General features: G+C 42.4%; 1 protein-coding gene across 1 annotated transcript; it reads right to left on the bottom strand.

Annotated features, from left to right (window-relative positions):
- Window positions 1-373: 373 nt before the first annotated feature.
- Window positions 374-15,200, bottom strand: LOC134427154 (uncharacterized). Its single transcript, XM_063172740.1, has 12 exons — window positions 15,165-15,200; window positions 14,557-14,874; window positions 13,900-14,062; window positions 11,694-11,805; window positions 7,809-7,899; window positions 7,193-7,279; window positions 5,457-5,609; window positions 4,218-4,347; window positions 3,745-3,777; window positions 2,289-2,392; window positions 1,522-1,605; window positions 374-898 (listed from the first exon to the last, which is right to left on the bottom strand). The coding sequence occupies exons 1-12, from the start codon at window positions 15,198-15,200 to the stop codon at window positions 794-796; spliced, it is 1,416 nt and encodes a 471-aa protein (XP_063028810.1). The 3' UTR covers window positions 374-793.
- Window positions 15,201-15,899: the final 699 nt, after the last annotated feature.

The following is a 15,899-nucleotide window of genomic DNA, read 5'->3' as shown; positions in this document are numbered from 1 at the left end:
CTCATTGAGCTCCAGCTAATTATTCTAATTAAAAACATCCGAAAGCCAACACACACAACAGAAACTTTTCCTCTTTTGAAAACCATGGATAATTCCCTCCCATATCCATTCCTTAGATGCTTCATGACAGATTTTTATTTTGCTGCTCTGACATATTTCTCTTCCTGCAGTGCAAATCTCATATATTGATTAAATTGTATAAATAATTGTATTTGTGGCAAACACATGACATTTGCCATAAAAAGTGTTATTTTTTCATCCTGCTTAGTGGGGCCAAGGCAAAATAAAACACTCAGCCAGACACTTCATTACATAATTAATATGCAATGTTTTAATAGCAAAATAAACAAGACTTTGTTTAAATATTCTCCTCTCTGGGTAACAGCTCCCCATTTCGTTATAAAAATGTGTGAAGTATTCTTTAGAAATTTAGAAATTAGAAATTTAGAAATTAGATCACCATACAGAATAATGAAAGTAAGAATTAAAACTGGGTCAGAAGCTGGGGTTTTCAAAGGAAAGGAGGAATTATAAAAGGTCAGAAGTGGTTTTTTTTCAATATATGGGAATCTCAAGGTACAAAAGCACAAAACTGAGAGGTTCATCAGCGATCTGGGATATAGCAGGTTAAATATCACATAAAATTACATATTTGGAATTGAATGTCTCTCAGAATCAAGGTGTTGTGCTGCACAGGTGGGATTGGCAAGGTGCTGCTTATTAGTGAAGAATAAACCAATTAAAAATTGATTCCTGGGCTCCTCCCTCCCTCACCTCCGTGGAATGCGTGTTCTCATGGTGTGAGCTCAGCACACGCCTTCCTGAACTCACAGATGAAGGAGGAGATCCACCCAAAGAGCTCCTGGGAGTCCAGGTCTGCCGGCTCCCCAAACCTCACCTGCAAATGGAAATAAAAATATTGAACTTGTGCACGCCTGGGTGATCCGAGAAGCTTGGCAAAGCCTAAAGGGCAGAGAAAAGTGAAACACCTCCGTTATTGTTAATATAAAGAATAAGAGGAATAAGAGGTACAAGAAGGAGGGGAAGAGGAGGAAGAAGCAAACTTTGAGCTGGCTGAAATCTCCAGGGAGCTGAGACTCAAAATACCCCAAACAAAATTGATCTGGGGAGCTGTCACTGAACCACCTCAGTAACCTGGGTTAATCTCTCTGGCCGGACCACAAATCTCCAGCTGAGGAGGAGAAAATTCAGCAAATCCTCAAGTTTTCTGGCTCTGAATAGATGAATCTATTAATAATGAATAGATGAATCTATTCATTAAAGAAAACTTTTACAAAATATCCCAATCCCAGAACATTCCAGTTCCAGAGGTTATCACTGCATTTCTGTCCCTTTCCTTAAGATCTCTGACCACTGTTAAATATGGGATTTTCTTTCTTTTCCTACAGCCAGTGGAAATATAAGGCAAGTGGAAATTTCTTGCACTCCTTTCCCCTCCTTTCTTCCCTTTTAAAAAAGAAATGTGGCTTTATTTTCATTGCATTTCAATATGATATGTACCAGTACGCTGCTATAAAGCTTCTTCATTTCCTCACATCTTTTTGACAGCTGGGAGAGATCCCCTTCATATTTCTGAATTAAATCCTGTAATAAAATAAAACTTCTTAATTTGCTGTAGGAGCACAGGATTAAAGCAGGAATTAAACAGCAGTGAAAACAAAATCATTCAGGGCGAAATTTTCTTGTCATAAAAATTTCACATTTCACAAAAGAGGAGCACACACATTTACTTTCAAGAATTAAAACATCAAAGACAAAAAATAAAAAGAAATATTAACGTTAGAGAATTTTAAGTGTATTATAAAATGACAAAACCTAAATCCATTCAAAGTGGCAGAGCCAGAGAGGCATCACAAGGTCCTGATTTCCAGAATATTTGGCTTTTTTTGCCTGTGCAGCAAACACTGCTGGTTCCAGGTGCTTAAGGGGCAGAAAGAGGGCTTTAGAAACAAGCCTGGAAATAAAATTTCTTCATTTTGCCTTGTTTGTAACACCCACATTTTCAATTGTTTTCTTTTTTAAATTCTGAAAAACATTTAAAATTATGACAAAGTATTGTGTTAAACTATGGAGTGCCTGGGAAGGGAAAACAGGAGGTGCAGAAACCCTGAAAGCCCTTCCCAAACTGCAGATTACAGCATGAAACACCCTCAGAAGGGAATAAAAATCCACTTTCCTTCAAATTCTCCTCATTCCCAAGGGTCAGCACTAACTCCCAGGTTACTCCTCCCTTACTCCAGCCCACAGGGAGGTTGTGGTGGGTTTACCTTCAGCTCCTTGCAGAATTGGGACTCCTGGGCTGTTGCCTTGCTTGCCCTGGGTTTGAGGAGCCTCCTGCTCCGGATAAGGTTCTCCAGCTCTTTTTTTAAAACTGACAAAAGGAACAGAAAATGAGGAATTTCACCAGCAGGAGGAGGCGTCCAAAGGGCTGCAATTGTCTCATTTAGGAAAATAAAAGAGACTGTGGGTCTGCAACACATTTATCCAGGGGCATTAAGCTCCTGGTGGGAGGTGGAGCTCCTGAAAGAGGAATTTTCTCAGGGAAAAATGGGATCACATCCCTGCAGGTGCAGGATAAGGAAGAGGTTGAGAGTGTGGGGCATAAATCTGCCCTTCCCTTCCCTAGGCTGAGCACTGGGATCAGCCATGGAAATGAAATCCTGGGTTGGAAATTTTGGAGCAGGATAAAACACATTGCAGGAGCCTCGAGCTGCTTCCAGGGCCCAGAAGGGGTTCAAGGTTTGCAAAACCAAAGGTGAGAGTGAGCATCATTCAGATCTGTTACCAATGGCTGAAATTGGCAATATTGGCCTGGAGTTATGGCAAGCACCCACCTTCAAAACACAGATTGTGATAGATTTCAACATAATCAACATCATTTCCACCCACTGGCACTCTGCTGTCAGCTCTCAAAGGGGTCAGTGTAAAACCCACTGAGCTCACAGCTCGTGGGACTGTTCCATGGGGAGATGGAAATCCATGCTACAAAATCCATCCTACAAAATCCACCCCACAAAATCCATCCCACAAAATCCATCCTATATAATCCATCTCCCAAAATCCATCCTACAGTATCCACCTCACAATATCCATCCCACAAAATCCATCCCACAAAATCCATCCTATATAATCCATCCTATATAATCCATCTCCCAAAATCCATCCTACAGTATCCACCTCACAAAATCCATCCCACAAAATCCATCCCACAAAATCCACCTCACAAAATCCACCTCACAAAATCCATCCCACAAGATCCATCCTACAAAATCCACCTCACAAAATCCACCTTCCATTTGAACAACCTCGTTCTGACCCTCCTGTTGACTTCACTGGAGTCCTTTTCAGAGCAGGAACCCAGTTTGTTTCCAGAAAGTTCTTGAACCCCTGGAAGTTTCCCGTGCTGCATTCCCACTCCCAGGGGCTCTCCCAGCCATCCCTGTGATGGAGCACTTGTCCCACTTAACCTCTGTATTTTATGATAAACTCTATTTACCGTGGCCAGCACATTTTTTTACATTTCCAAACCACCTGGACACGCTTCAATATTTCTTTTCTTTTTTTAATTCCTCACAGTAACAGGGCAGGTTAAGCATCTCCATGGCAACTCTTTCACCTCAATGTTTTGAACCTTTAACTCTCTTTACAAGCCACAGAGGTGCAGTGAAAACCTGTTCCAAATGACTGCACAGAGCATGAAATGTAGAAACCACATTTACATACCATCAACTTCAGCACTGAGGCCCTTCATGGACGCTGGAAGGGAAGAGAGAGGGGGAAAAACATATAATAATAATTATTATAATAATATCTATAACTATAATAATAAATGAATTTTAAATAATATTGTCATTAGAATAATACTTATAATAATACATTAATAAAATTATACAATAATAATGATAATGATATAATAATAATAATATCTATAACTATAATAATAAATGAATTTTAAATCATATTATCATTATAATAATACTTATAATAATACATTAATAAAATTATACAATAATAATGATAATGATATAATGATAATGATGATGATGATGATGATGATGATAATAATAATAATAATAATAATAATAATAATAATAATAATAATAATAATAATAATAATATTTTACAGTGATAAGCATAGAAGTGGAAGGACTTCGTTTTTTATTTGTTGGTTATTTTCCCCCCTGCCCCCCTCTCACCATCAGGAACAGTTTCAAACTCGGTCAGCTCCTGGGGGAAGGTGGCCAGCTCGGGCTGGTGTGACAGGATCTGCTCCACCAGGGCGTGCAGGAGGGTGAAGGTCCTGTCCCTGCCCCTCAGCAGGGAGAGCTGCAGCAGAGCACAGCAACAGCACACCCTGAGCTACCAGCCCTCAAAAAATAAATAAAACATGGAAAAGGAGCAGCAGAGATGCTGGTAGACCCGGGTACCTTTGGCAAGAATGGAAAACAATGAATGAAACCTCTCCTTTTCATGCTGCTGTTTCACAGACACACATTCCTGGCTCATACCTGGTGTCTAACCAGGGCCTGCAGCTCACACAGTTGTCACAGACATCTTTTATGAAAAATCTTTTCTTTAGGATTTTTCCTCCTGAGAAGCTGAGAGGCCTCAGGAACAAAATGCGAACAATGATTATCTGCTGCTGTGGAATGCAACAGGTGCATCTGGGATTGGGCTCATGTGGTTGTTTCTGATTAATGGCCAAACACAGTCAGCTGGCTCAGACTGTCTCAGTCACTCACAAGCCTTTGTTATCATTCTTTTTCTATTCTTAGCCAGCCTTCTGATGAAATCCTTTCTTCTATTCTTTCAGTATAGTTTTAATATAATATACATAATAAAATAATAAATCAGCCATCTGAAACATGGAGTCAGATCCTCGTCACTCCCCTCACCCTGGGACCCTGTGAGCACGGTCACACACAGTTCCTCATGCCGAGGGATTTTAATAGCAGGGCAGGCAGCATTTTGATGCTCTGCCTCATTAGAGGCACAGTGTATTTATTCAGCAGCACAAAGGCAGAGCTGCTGCATGAAGGGGGGACACAGCTTGTGATCACAGGCACCAGAGGATTCAGGGTTCAGCAGCAGCTTGGAACCAAGGCCAGGTGGTAAAATGTGAGTTCCTCATTAGGAATTATTGCCTCTCTCCACACTGAAAATAATTACATTTATTATTTAGTAGCATTAATATGCTAACAAACATTAGCATATTATTGCTAGCAAACCTTAGGACAGGATGACTTCAGCAGCAGTTTGTAACCAAAGCCAGGTGGTAAAATGTGAGCTCCTCATTAGGAATTATTACCTCTCTCCACGCTGAAAATAATTACATTTATAATTTTATAGCATTAATATGCTAATATTTGTTAGCATATTAATGCTGGCAAACCTCAGGACAGGATGGCTTTAATCACAATGAGATATTTACCCACCTTGGCCAGAGAGGAGAGTCGGAATCCTTTGGCCACCTCCTTCCCAGCTTTTTCATTCAGGTGGTTCCCCATGGCTAAAATGTACTCCAGGACAGCCACAAACTTGGGGCTGGACTGCAGCTGCTTGCTGGCTTGGATGTTCTGGGTGATGAGCTGGAACACACAGAGCTCCCTCAGGCAGGCTGAAAATGGGGATAAACCCATGGATTCTGTCCTTCCCTCCCCGTCCCAATCCCCCAGGGATTTTCTGCAGGGCCAAACCCCCCAGGACCAAGCTGGGCTGGCACAGCCACCCCTAAAGGAGTCACACCCTCCCTGGCTGCCAAACCAGCCCTGCCACAACCACCAAGCACAAAAAGGGTTCTGCCCAAATGCCAGGGGTCAGGGGATGCAGAGCCTGGAGCTCCGTCCCTCACCTCCCTCCTTTCCACTTGCACCAGCTCCATGCTCTTATCACAATTCTCAGCACAGTTTCCCCACAAGGAAGAATAATAATCATTTCCTGTGCTCAAACTCAGTGTAATTCAGTTTTCCCAGGGAAAAGCCACCTCCCTTCTAGGGGTTTAAGCACAGAAGGGGATTTTGTTTTGAGTTTTAAAATCTGTATTTTTTAGCACCACACCTCTTTTCATCAGTCACCAACACAGAAATTTAAAAACAGGAGAGGATGAAGCACTTGGGTGCACTGAAAGCTTTTGTTAAAGCATTCACAGCCCAGCTCAGGGCCAGAGGGTGCCGAAAGCCAAAATTCACATTGTCCCTTAGGATTTCAGGTGTATATTCTGTGCTTTAAAAATACGTGTTAGCATGAGTAAGAGCACACTTAGCCACTAATTAGCTCTTCAGTGAACATTAAATATCCATCAAAGCAAACAGTGACTGGAATAACTTCCAGAAATTCAATACTGGGCTTCAGTGGAGGACAGCAAAGGCGCAGGGTCAGGAGTGCCTGCACCTCCCCTGTGCTTTCCATCTGCTCCTCTCCTGGGCTCCCCTCGCTGCTGCTGTGCTTTTAATCACAGCCAGGCAAAGGACGACAACTTGCTCTCACAGAAATTCCACATTTTGTTTTCATTCCCGTGCAGAACGAGGGCAAAACCTCTGAAACATTTGGGTGGCGTGGGAATGCTTGTTGTGAATGGAAGCGTGGGCAAAACCTGGCAGGTAAAGGAGGGTTTGGAGCAGCAGGGTCCGTCGTGAGGCTGGCACTGGTGTGTTTGGGTCATGCTGGGGAAAGGCAGAGAGGGGCTGGAGCTCTGGCTCCCAAAAATTCCAGCCCAGAGCTGTGATCCTCAGGGGGAGCAACTCCTCCAGTCTGCAGGAAATAATAAATCTCTGGGAGATTTGTCCAGTGAACTTCCTCCTTGCCTTAGACCGGTTCTTTCAGCTCATGGGAACAGAACCTCCCCGTGAAGGGAATTGAATTTTAATGGTGAAATTCACTTCTGGCTTATCCAAAGAAGGAGGAAAGTTATAAAGTTTAATAACTCCAAAGAAAATGTTGAAGATATTTTCCTGTTCTTTTCTCTCTCTCTTTTGTGGAAGTCTATTCTACTGCCATGCCCAATATCCTGAACCTTGGTGGAATAAGGATGATATTAAACACCTAAGTGGAAAAAAATCCCAAAAATAATCCTCCCAAACTAGAGAGCCTTGAAATCTGCACTGAGGTAATTTGGGCCTCTCTTATCAGGCTGCCAGGATCACAAACACCCCAGGAGGGGCCCTGTACTCACAGGCTCCAGGTCTCTGATGCTCTCGGGGAGCTCACGGACGCTGAGCAGCAGATCCAGCCTCTGGCCCAGCTGGGGGATTTTACACATCTGCACACAATTGGGCAGAACCAGCATTAAAACTCACATTCATACCAAAACATGCAAATTCCTTTCATTATTTACTGAGCAATTCAGCTGTGCCATTGTTTGCCTAATTTCTGTGCTCATTTATTAATTTTATTCTGGGCCTTGACTCTGCGGATACACTCTGGCACAAACCTGCAGATTCACTGTGTGCTCCTGGGCAGACATGATTAAAATCCATTGCAATCCTTTCTTGTGAGCAAAAATGGTTAAATACCTATAATTCTATAGATTATGGCTTCTAGATTTTGGGAATCTAGATCTAGGTTAGGATAAATACTCTGTAGGAAGAGGAGAGAGTGTGACATGGAGACACAAAGGGATCCATAGTTCTCGTTTTGTTATCCCAAGTCTTCATCAGAATAATCCTTTTATACTGATTCTGGGTGAGATTGTAAATTTAAGTGCTAACCAACAGCTTCTTGCAGTGGTTTTAGCTTGGAGAGTGCCCTAAAAATAGGATGTGGTGTCTTTTAATATTGCAACTCCTCACCTCCAACATGAACTGGTCAACCACGTGCAGCTCTGAGCAAGGCCCCTTGAAGGACAGGTACCTCTCTGCATCTTTGGGTGTGGGCAAGTATCTGGAAAGAGAAAATTAAAATTCAGGATCCTCTTCATTCGGCATTCTGATGAAATAATTCTGCCATTCCTTGCCCTGGAATCTCCTGCATTTTGTGTGGTTTGTGTGTTTCATATTTACTGCTTATCCTTTGGAGGCATTGGAACCACCTGGGAGATGGGAAGCAAAAGTGATCTGCAGACACCTCTGGATATGTGGAAATGATTCCAACAGCCAGAATGCCCACCTGCAGATATTCACAGAATTTAGAATGACAGAATAGTTTAGAAAAGGTGAAACCATGAGACAGAGGAGGTCAGGCCCTGATTTCCAAAGAGGTTGGACCCTTTCTTATCTCTGTTAATTCATAAATCACAGAATATCCTGGTCTGAAAGGACCCACAGGATCATCTCTGTCATCAAAGATATTATCACAGAATGACAGAATATCCTGGGCTGGAAGGACCTACAAAGATCATCTTTGTTATCAAAGAATAACTGAATTATTACTGGGCTGGAAGGGACCTACAAAGATCATCTCTGTTATCTCAGAATCACAGAATATCCTGGGCTAAAAGGGACCCACAAGGATCATCTCTGTTATCTCAGAATCACAGAATATCCTGGGCTGGAAGGACCCACAGGATCATCTCTGTTAATTCATAATCTCAAAATATTCTGGGCTGGAAGGACCCACAAGGATCATCTTGGTTAATTCATAATCACAGAATATTCTGCGCTAAAAGAGACCCACAGGATCATTTCTGTTATCAAAGACGTTATCACAGAATCACAGAATATTCTGGGCTGGAAGGACGCACAGTGATCATCTCTGTTAATCCATAATCACAGAATATTCTGGGCTAAAATCAGGACTGTCCTGTCCCTCCTGGCCCTGCACAGCCACCCCAACAACCCCAGCCTGGGGTGTTTATCCTCTTTACCTTGATTTTTACAGGGTTTTTCATTGCCGAAGCAGTGACGGCACAAAGCACAGACCCACAGCTTCCTCACAGGGTCCCAGAACATCCTCCAGGGCCACAGATTTTGAGAGGATTGATGTTTTCAGATAGGCCTCCTCTTGGAAAAACAAGCACAGCAGCACAGCTGCCTTCCTTTGGAGATGTGCCTGCCTGTGTGATCCACCACAGGGGGAATTCACAGCTTTTCTTCAGAAAAACCAAACCCACGGCACAGCTCGCATGTGAGCAGTGTAAAGAAGCTGAAATAAGTATTCAGGTCTCCTCTCTTCTCTTTCTCTTAAAACAAACCTCTAAATTTGCAGCGGGAGTGATTAAACATTCATGGGCAGAGCTACACATTTCCAGTAAAAATCAGGGAGTTTACTCAAAGATGGAAAAAACCAAATATTTTAGCATGTTAATCACAGGACAAACACCAAGATTAATTTTACTGTTGTCAATAATTAATGTGACATTTCAATAGTAAAATTGCTGGGGGTTTGAATGAACTCTAGATTGTAGCAGATGAAAATGCAATCCTTTCAGCCCACTTTACCATCAAGGAAAAAAATGAATTTTCATTCAAAAATAAGTTAGCTGTTGGCAAATGAAAGGGTGTTTACTCATCATTAAAAATAGTTTGGGCTTTTAAGCAAATTCATAGAACATATTTTAAAAGGTGACAGCAAACATCTTCATTTAATCAGAAGTCTGATACCCCATAAAATTCTTTAGCTGCATTATGCACAGAAAATGGAAATAACAGATTATCTGGAAGGTTTAAAGCTTAAAGCATTAAACAATGGGAGCCATGAGAAAGGAGGCACAAAACCACGTGCATGCATTCCATAAATATCTTTGTACATGAATGCAGTTCTAATGGAATTTGCACAATGAAAAAGATTCCCATTTCTCTGGAAAAAAAATTAAGTTTAGAGAGACATGGAGTGCTTTGATGGTAAGACATGAGGATAAAGAATCATCCAGAGATGGAGAGGTTTCTGTATCAAATTCATTCCTGAAGTTCCCAATGATATCCCACCACTTCCACTGGATGCATGAGTAGGACACTCTGCCTTGAAAATGGAATTTTGGCTTTGACTTTAAGTATTTTTCATTCTCCAATAGTAGGATTTTGACATATTTTAAGTAATTTTCACTCTCCTGATGTCTCAGGTTTGAGCTTCTCTATTTTTCACATTCTGTGCTGCTTTAGTGTGTGGGTCTGGGTTCACATGAGGGGATGCTGAGCTCTGTGCACAGAGCAGGGAGACAAAACAATTCCTGCTCCAGCTGGGCACCAAGGACAAATGCCCCAAATCTCAGCCCAGGAGCACAAACCCCGTGGGCTGGAGAGAGAAAAACAAGGATGGGACTTCATGGGCTGGAGCTGTAATTCGACAATAAACTCCAATATGGAGCAGAACTGATCCCAGGGACAGAGCCCGTGCCCGGCCGTGCATTTTGGGGCCGTTTTGGTTCATCCTGGGTGCAGCCCTGGCTGGGCTCTGGTGCTGCCCAAGGTGCATCCATGGAGGGGATCCTTTGGATAAATCCCTGCTTTATTCTTTAGCTCTGTCCAGCCTTCTAGATCAGCCTGCACAAGGCATCACTCCAATAAAAGGATTTTGACATCCTTAAGTATTTTTCACTCTCCAGTGGTAGGATTTTGACACTGTGCCCTGGCTCAGACCCCCTGGCAGGTACAATTTGCACTGAGAGCAATTTTCCAGCCCTGTCCTGTCCTGCCCATGGGTGGAGTGCTGAGCGCCCTCCTCGTGTCCTGCCAAGCCCACCACAGAGCCTGGTGCCAGGGGAACCTGCAGTGGTGATGCTCCAGGAGAATTCCTGCTCCTGCCATTCCCCAGTGCCCTGGGAATAATCCAAGATCTCATTTTGGGATGAATCTCAACTTTACACTCAAAACTCTTGGGGTGGAAAAAAATTCTGTTTCCTTTCAATGCAAGATTCATCGATTTTGGCAGTAAACAACAATCCCAGGGACAGAACCCTTGAAGGCAGATAGGATGGTTTGAATCCTTGAAATTATTCAGCAACAGAGCAAGACAACAATCGATATCTCTTACACATTCCACTGCTGGGAATATTCCCTCAGCACTATTGCCATCAAAGAAAGACTTCAAGGAAAAAAAAAATATGATATTTCAAGCTTCATTGCCATCATTATTATTATTATTGTCTGATGGCAAAGAGCCCAGAGGCCATAAATCAGTGATGCCACAGCAGTTTCAGCAGCCTGGAGATCCTGGACTGAGCCTGCAGCGCCAGGACTGAATCCTGAGTGTGATAATTCACTTGTGGGGAGTTTTGGAAGGAATTTGAGATGGGACTTTTGAGTTGATTTTTGATGATGCTGTTTATTTTTCTCATTTACTACAGAGTTCATCTCACATCAGTGCATGGCTCAGAAGGTCGCAATGCCCTTAGTTACAAGACCCTTAGTTACAAGGAGTTTCACACCAAGCTTCTGCATGTAAAAATGTTTATTAAAATGGCCCAAGTATCACGTGGGGACTGGGATGGAACAGATCCCACTCCAGGATCCCACTTCTTTCCTTTCTTTCTACATCCCAACCTATCCAAAAAGATAAATTCCAGTGAATTTCACACACCAATCGTTTGCTCACACTGAAATCTGTCCAGCTACAGAAATCTCCACTCTGCTCTAAACCCCAATCCCTACCACACAAATATTCCCAATATCCCACAAACCTCCTTTAACTCTTGTCTGCCTTCCTCCTCTCCAAGCCAGCTTTCCAAACTTCCCTTCACTTGCAGAATATTCTGCCTTCTCCAAAAGGCCCCAAACCCAGACAATTCCCCCCAAAATTACCTTCTCAGTGCTGTTATCTGCTCATCTGTGAGCCCCCCACTCTCCTCGTGGACGATGAAGAGTTTGTCCTTCAGCTCACTTGGTTTTACACGGAAACTTTTAAGGAAAATGTCTGGAGAAAAAAGATTCTGGGGTTACTTGGAAGGAAGTGCTCAAGGCAAGGGAAATCACTGAAGTATCTTACCTATACTTAGCAGAATTAAAAAAGAAAGGAAAAAAACCCCAAACAACCAGAATATAAAATATTTAGCAGCTGCTATTATACGGCAAAATCTCAGTCTTCATATTTTCTTTAAATTTACAGAGCAGTCATCACGAAAAAACAAATCTCAGGATGATTTTCTTGTCTCTTACTGATACCTGCTCCCTGTGTGGCAGGAATTTCTTTTTTCAACAATAATCCACTAAAGAACTTAATTTTAATTTATATTTTCTCCTACACTGGCCTTGAATTTAGTATGGAAATGTCTCAGAATTCTCATTTTCCTCTGGTGTTCCACTCACAATCTCCAGAATTTTGAACCTACTGGCATTTTCAAGCTTCATGGTTTTATTCATTAATTTAAGGACTGTGGTTTGCAGCACTTGCAGGAAGATTAATCAGAATTCTCAGGATCAAATTAACTTTTGATCTGAGCACTGTCCATTATAATAAGGATATGCCAAAACTCTCACTGATGAGGATAAGATTAAGAAAGGGATGTAGAACATCTCTGTGAAAAATGCTGTGAGAGGAACAGGATCAAAAGGAGGAATTGTGCTATTTGCAAAGCAAAAGAAAGGCATTTCCTCAAAGAAACTGCAATAATTTAGTAGATAAAAGTGCTATTACAAGATTCTTTTATCTGCAACAGCACTTTGCCATCACTCTTCCTTTTAACCCTTCAAATTGTTAGTCAAGGGATGCAATAATTCTGAGTTATCTTCATTTACATGTCCCAATTAAAACTTTACATGCTCTCCAAAATACATTTTTTTCTTATTCATATTAATCAAGATGAAATCATTAAAACTTCAGAATTGACTGCCCCAAATTCTTTACACATGTAACCATCTTAAAGCATCTCCAGGTTATAGAAATTTTTAGGAGAGGCATCTTTGCAGCAGAAACCAGGGTGCCCTTTGAAGAACAATTACTGCTGCTCCTTTAACATCCACCACTTCTCGTCAAGGGAATGAAAGAGCTTTACAATATTCTGTTAGCAGGAGCAGGGCTGGGTGCTGAGCTGCTTCATTAGCTTTGAGGGGCTGTTCCAGGTCAGGCTTTGGGCGGAACCTCACCTGAAGGAGGAGAGCAGAGGGCTGTGCTCAGGAACAGTGTGCTGAGCCCTCAGACAGGGAGAAGCCAAAAATTCCTGCCTGGAGCTGCCCCAAACGCTCCTCACCCCATGTACAGGATCCTTGACCCCACTGCAGCTCAGCACTGCACGTTCTGCCTCCCAGCCTGCTCCTGGGGGCTTTGCAGCCCATTAAATTGGAAAAGCCTTTGCAGTCAGAGGCTCAAATTGACTCCACAGGTGTTGAGGATGGCTTTACACATCTGCCCCAAGACAGCAGCATCGCAGCTTGTCGCAGACATCTTTTATGAAAAATCTTTTCTTTAGGGTTTTTCCTACTGAGAAGCCGGGAGGCCTCAGGAATAAAATGTAAACAATGATTATCTGCTGCTGTGGAATGCAACAGGTGGATCTCTGATTAGCTTATGTTAGATATTTGTAATTAATGGCCAGTCACAGTCAGCTGGCTCGGACAGAGAGCCGAGCCACAAGTCTTTGTTATCATTCTTTGCTATTCTATTCTTAGCCAGCCTTCAGATGAAACCTTTTCTTCTATTCTTTTAGTACAGTTCTAATGTAATATATATCATAAAATAATAAACCAAGCCTTCTGAAACATGGAGTCAGATCCTTGTCTCTTCCCCAACTCAAAACCTCTGTGAACACGGTCACAACAGCTCAGTGCCACAGCCAGGTTTGGATTTTAAACAAATCAGCTTGAGGGTTTATCTCTACAGCAAAGAGCCCCTTTGGAGCAGCTGAGCCCTGGGGTCTTGTTCTACAAAGAGAGAAGCACTGAATGAAAAGAGGATTTCCACCCAGCCTCGATCTCTGCCTGTGAGGGGCAGAAAGCACAAACAGCAAATGCAGGCAGGGCTCAGCCCAGCTCCCAGAGAGCAGCTCGCAGCCCCTGCTGTGCATCCACTCACTGAAGTTGTGCGCAACTTTTCTGTCCAGCAGGATGTGCTGATTCACCGGAGGCTCGCTGCCCAGAAGCACTGCTGTGTCCTGGATCTGGAACTGCTCACACAGCCTGCACACGTCTATTTGCCTCTTGCACGGGTCACACGATGCCCAGACAGATTTTTGGATCTAAAAATACAGGAGGGACACAGGGTAAACAGCGAGCCAGGAGAACAGAGGCCCTTTGTTCCATGCAAACACAGAGAGGGGCATCCAGGTCATTTTGTGGCCCAGCTGCATTCTTATAACTCCCCATGTCACATGGGCTAAAATATTTAGGTTTTTTTCTCTTTAACAGCTGCCTGTCCCTATAGGACATGAAAGAACACAAGCTCACACTGCTGTTCTCAAGGTGAAGAAGAAAAAAGGAAGTTTATTTTCTGACTCCAACATTTATAGTTTTCCAAAAGTGACTGTTAGATTGGAGGGTGACAGTGCCACCTCTCCAATGACACCGGACAGACCAACAGTCTATCAGATTTGTCTTCTTCTAGAAAAGAATGCAAAACAATGAGTTATTTACAGAAAGTGTGTGAGAAAGTTGGCTACAAGAATGTCAACATCAGAAGGCTGAGAAAATCATAAAAAACCAGGGTGACAGCTGCCCTCAGTTTCATCCTCACCTTGTCCCAGGGAACGAGATCCCAGTGGAAGGCCTTGGTTCTCTTGGCTGCTGGAGGGGCACTGCAGGGCTGTGGCAGGGCAGGAGGGGCTGGTGGCACCTGAGCGCTGCCCAGGGCAGGTGGCAGAGCTCCTGCTTGGGCTGCCTGTCCCTCTGCCGGCTCTGCAGGCTTGCTCGGGCTGCTCCTTGCGGAACCCCCATCAGAGCGGGCGCTCTCCTCTCTCTGCTCGCTCGGAGGCGCCACGAACTCCTCGTAGTCAGCCTCGGGGGTGCTGCATGCCGCAGAGCCCTCCGCGGGCAGGGCGGCCGCGCTGCCGGGCTGGCAGTGCCGCTCCAGCAGGGACAGCCACTGCCCGAGCATCCTGCCGGCCTCATCGGGGGAGCGCCTCTGCACGCTCAGCGGCACCCGCAGCCTGCAACGGGAAAACCATCCAGAAACAGCGGCAGGAGGAAAAAATCACCCAGAAACAGCGGCAGGAGTGAACAGCGGCCTGCCCAGCACAGGGTAATCCAGCTGATTCTGGTGGCCTCATTCCTCCAGGAATGTTCTTTTACTCTGGGCCATCCTGAGCTTGTGTTGCAGCACCTCTGTAGAGTATTCAAAGCAACCTCCATGGCAGGGGGGAATGATGAGGAGTACTCCATTGGTATCAGAAAGCTGATTAATTACTTTATTATACTGTATTTATCTATATTTATATTACACTACATCTAAACTGAATCTGCACAAGCACTCAACTCCTCCGAGCAGAATCTTGTGGCTGTCTGCTGACCAACAGTCTGGAGATGCGCTTGGCCCTGACAGGCCAAGGAAACAAAACCCCATCACTCTGGGTGAGCAATCTCCACATTGCATTCTATGTTGGCACAAACACAGGAGCAACGATATATACCCAATATTCTATTATTTATATATATATATATATATATATATATATATATATATATATATATATATATATATATATATATATATACATATATATATACATATATATATATATATACATACTATATATATACATATATATATACATATATATATACACATACTATATATATACATATATATACATATATATACACACACATATATACATATATATAAATATTATATATATTATATTATATAATATATATGTATTTTATATATTATATATTATATATTATATATTATATATTATATATTATATATTATATATTATATATTATATATTATATATTATATATTATATATTTATATATATATAATATATACATATATATATTTATTACCAAATATGAGAAAATAATTATACTATATTACTCTATATTACATTACACTACATCTAAACTATATATATA

Source organism: Melospiza melodia, chromosome 19 (genome assembly GCF_035770615.1).
Source record: "Melospiza melodia melodia isolate bMelMel2 chromosome 19, bMelMel2.pri, whole genome shotgun sequence".
In the NCBI taxonomy this organism is placed as follows: Eukaryota; Metazoa; Chordata; class Aves; order Passeriformes; family Passerellidae; genus Melospiza; species Melospiza melodia.
Note: the sequence above shows the minus strand (reverse complement) of the source record. Positions and strands in the feature narration are given on the sequence as shown.

What these genes read in the sequence shown, in the direction of transcription:
- LOC134427154 (XM_063172740.1), bottom strand. Translation starts at nt 15,200, where the DNA reads ATGGAGTACTCCTCATCATTCCCCCCTGCCATGGAG. An exon ending in AAAAGTTGCGCACAACTTCA is followed by an intron (nt 11,806 to 13,899) that starts GTGAGTGGATGC and finishes TTTTTTCTCCAG; the next exon opens with ACATTTTCCTTAAAAGTTTC. An exon ending in AATTCTGCAAGGAGCTGAAG is followed by an intron (nt 1,606 to 2,288) that starts GTAAACCCACCA and finishes ATTTTATTACAG; the next exon opens with GATTTAATTCAGAAATATGA.